Here is a 3,864-nt window from a genome sequence, read left to right on the forward strand (position 1 = left end):
TAATTAGTTATATTATTAGAAAAGATTATATAGTAAAAGTAAGTTAGTTTAAGTAATTATAAAGAATAATTATAAGGTAAAAGTAGACTAGTTTAAGTAATTATAGTAAATAATTATATAGTAAAGATAGGCTAGAATAGAGAAATTATTAGAGATAATTAGCTATAATTATTATAGCTAATTAGTTTAAATTATTAGAGCTACTTATAGTTATAGTATAGTAAGGTAAAAAAGTAAGAAACTTAGTCTAATAGGCTATAATAAGTATAGTAGGGGCCTCTGCACGCTAGTAGCTACTAGGCCTAATTAGGCCTAGATCGCTACTAAGACTGTTAAACCCCGAGTAGAAGCTAAGGGACGCTGAGAAAAAACTTTGAGACGTGCTTGCTGAGAAAAGGATCACCATCGGTCCTTTACTCGGTCCCATTCCCCCGCCATCCGATTCGCACCGCTGCAACAGGCCCTGATGACGACGTAGGTGCTAATCGCGAGTGTGGTTCTTCAGTTCATGGCGAAGTTCCTACCTTACACCTTCTTATATGCCTTTTTTCGCCGATTGAGACGCGGAATACTATAGTAGTCTATGCTTGCCGCTCGCCAACTCCCTGTGGATACCTACTAGATGAATCAGGCCAGCATGACCACTCCGCGACGGAAGGCATGTGTCGAGTGCCGACAGCAAAAGGTACTTCCCCACCTCAATGCATCGCGACAACGTCCGCAATGGCGAAGATGGTTTACTGATCATTTCTTTGGCAGATCCGATGTGATGTCGAGCAGCACAAGGTACCGCATGACCCATGCGGCCGCTGCAAGAAGATGGGCCTCGAATGCCGCATTCTTCCCACGTCGACCAGGAACCTGCGCCAAACAAAGGCTGAGATGCGACGCGAATTGGAAGAGTTGCGATGGAATATGAGGCAGGGGCAGAATCCTGGCGATGCAAACTACCCGCAATCGACAGCATCACCGACCGTCGACATGCAAAACTACGGTCCGCTCGAACACGCTTCGGGCACATATTCTGATCCTTCCGGAAGGACAGATGCATCAGATTCCATGTCACCAGCTTTCGACTCGCGGCCACCGACGCGAAAAGGTTCCGATCATCACGGCACGGTACCGCGTGTGATTGATGGCTACCTGCTCGATTCAAAGAGAATCGACGATTGCTTCACCATGTACGTTGACTCAGAATGTCGTTCTTATCTATGCTAACATGACTGCAGTTACTTCACCCAATACCATCCACTGTTTCCTATCTTGGACCCTTCAATAGGGCCGAATGACTATTATGACCAATCGCCGTTCTTGTTTTGGACTATCGTGGTCACGGGATCGCGGCGGTACTCTGAACATGAAGTCCTAGAAAGGACGAGCCAGCCCATCACCCAGCTCGCGTTCTCTTCAATGGCGCTACGCACCTCACAAGTTCCGATCATCCAAGGTCTACTGATTCTGTGCACATGGCGACTACCCACCAACTCAATGTACAAAGATACGACACACCTCATGTGTGGATCGGCAGTACATCTAGCAACACAGATTGGTCTGCACATAGCAGGTGTTGGCCAGGATTTTGCTAGGACGCCGCTTGAGAAGGACCAGTCGCTCAAGGTGCAACGTGCCAGGCTCTGGCTGTGTTGCGTCATCGTTTCGATAAGGTGAGGTCACAAAAGAAGTAACACTGTGACATACGCTAACCGTATCTAGAACGAGCTGTGTTGAAGGTATACCACCTCTTGCTGAGTCATTCTTCGATGGCGATGAACAAGACCGTGAAGACATGGTTCCATACCTCCCGTCTGACCTGCAATTCCTGCACAAAGTCTACATCATCCTTATGCGTGCCATGGTTGCCATGGGCAAGACCAACTTACAGTCCATTCATTGTGATGTCCGTGTATTACGATCATTGATTGGCATATTCGACTCGCAACTCCTCAGCTTGGCCCCATCTTCTCCAAGTGAACTCGGTAAGTCTGACCCGGCTCTTTCAAAACTTGACTTGAGCTAACGAAATAGATACCCTGCAACTCAGCTGTGCACGTATTCACGTAATGGCGTTCCATTTCTTCGCCCACCCCACGAACCCTGGACCCGATGCCGAGGGTCTGTCACGATTCTACTCCCTTTGCATCTCAGTTATCCAATCCGCTTCGACGATGCAGACGACACAAAAGATCTTCTTACCCTCCGTCTCACAATCATTCATTGACCGAACTATTACTCTGGCTGGGTTTACCATTCTTAGACTCGTTCGAAGTCCGCTTGCTCAACATCTGGATGTACTTGCGGGCGAGCGAGCTTTCTCACAAGCGTATGATTTCCTTAAGAACGTCTCTTTACAACCAGGAGATATCCATTTCCGAACTGCGCACATCATGAAGGATTTATGGGGTAGCGACAAGGTGTTCCGTAAGAAGGATGGCCGTGTGGAATCGCTATATCTGAGGCTAAGGACGCGATTGAGCATGAGCATTAGTTACGACATGTTCTGGTACTGGCGAGAAGAGTTCAGCAACATGAAGAATCCGTACGGCGACGAAGTAACTCTTTCGCACGAGAACGTCCAGCAGAACCCACCTCGTAAGCATCTTACGTCAAGTCTGACGGGCTCTTAACTAACAAACATGTCAGAATACCCATCCCAACAACAACAACAACAACAACACCCACAGCAGCACCAGCAGCAACTTCCGGATCCTTCGATGAGACAGCAACAACAACTCCCAGTGACCAAATTCGACCCTAGCTTGGTGAATCCTCAGATGCAACAGGACCCGTCCGTAATGAGCTTCGATGCCTGGGAAGGTCCAGACTATGGAGTGCCGCCAATGCTAGATCAATTTCCCGATTACGACTGGGCGGCCGGATTTGAGTTCTCGAATGCGGAAATGCCCAATGTGCCGGTTGGCCCTATGAATCCAATGATGACAGCACCAGGGCCTGGAGGCGCACCGAATATGGGATATACCTACGGTTAGACGTTGTAGGGTCCGCGTGAGGGGATGAATCAGACGCGATGGAAGAGTAATAATAGCGGTTTCTCGCCTGGTGCGGGAGTTGAAGCGTTCAGATACCGTATACCTACTCAGATACGCAATGCCATGGAATATACTTTACCCCGATCGTCCATTGCAGACGCCACATACAGTCTACGAAGACCTCCCCAACGTAGACATCTGGATTCGGGATCGCGATCGCGGGATCGGTAACACCGCTAGACGATAGTCCAGGAACGGATCGCGGTGGCGCAAATTTTTCGATCGCTTCGATGCACGCTGCATCTTCCTGGGAACAGGCGCGACGCCAAAGAGCTGGGGTGGTGTGCCGGCCTGACCGAACGAACTCCGAACGCGATGGAGATGGATTACCAAGGCGTATATGATAACAAAGGGTCTTCTCTTCCAGTGGGGACAGTCCGACAGGTACAAGACGAACCTTGCAGCAAAAAGCAAAACGTGGATGCGCTCGCCTGTAGTGCCTTCATCGCGCAGCCTGACCCTGATGGGCCACTAGCGGCGCCTTGTGCACCACAATCCAAAGGTGTGTACCCAGGTGGAGGAGGAAAGAGGAACCGACACAAAACACCAAAGCAACCGCCATGCCGGCCGCCAGCTCACTTTAAATCCCAGTCTACCCCTCTCACCAACCCCCCATGCGCTCGCTCGCCTACCCAGGAGACTTCGGCATCGGCCAGCATACCCAACGGGGCATTCCATCCTCCAAATCCTCTCTCATACGATATCGCCTCCCGCCTCCAACGCGCCGACCATGGACATCGGCGAAACTGAATTTCGCAGTCTTGTCTGACCAGTGAGAAGGGACAAGCATGGCGCTCCTACCGGTCAAACTGCCGGC

At 49.8% G+C, this 3,864-nt stretch overlaps 1 protein-coding gene across 1 annotated transcript; it reads left to right on the forward strand.

Moving 5' to 3' along the window:
* Positions 1 to 637: 637 nt before the first annotated feature.
* J4E88_007507 (uncharacterized protein) lies at positions 638 to 2,987 on the forward strand (the record flags this gene model as incomplete). Its single annotated transcript, XM_049401124.1, has 6 exons — positions 638 to 685; positions 760 to 1,181; positions 1,230 to 1,664; positions 1,714 to 1,976; positions 2,026 to 2,589; positions 2,641 to 2,987. 6 exons carry the CDS (start codon positions 638 to 640, stop codon positions 2,985 to 2,987), a joined length of 2,079 nt encoding a protein of 692 aa, XP_049253436.1.
* Positions 2,988 to 3,864: the final 877 nt, after the last annotated feature.

This window comes from Alternaria novae-zelandiae (assembly GCF_023758075.1).
Source record: "Alternaria novae-zelandiae strain BMP 2774 chromosome Unknown scaffold_15, whole genome shotgun sequence".
Classification (NCBI taxonomy): domain Eukaryota; kingdom Fungi; phylum Ascomycota; class Dothideomycetes; order Pleosporales; family Pleosporaceae; genus Alternaria; species Alternaria novae-zelandiae.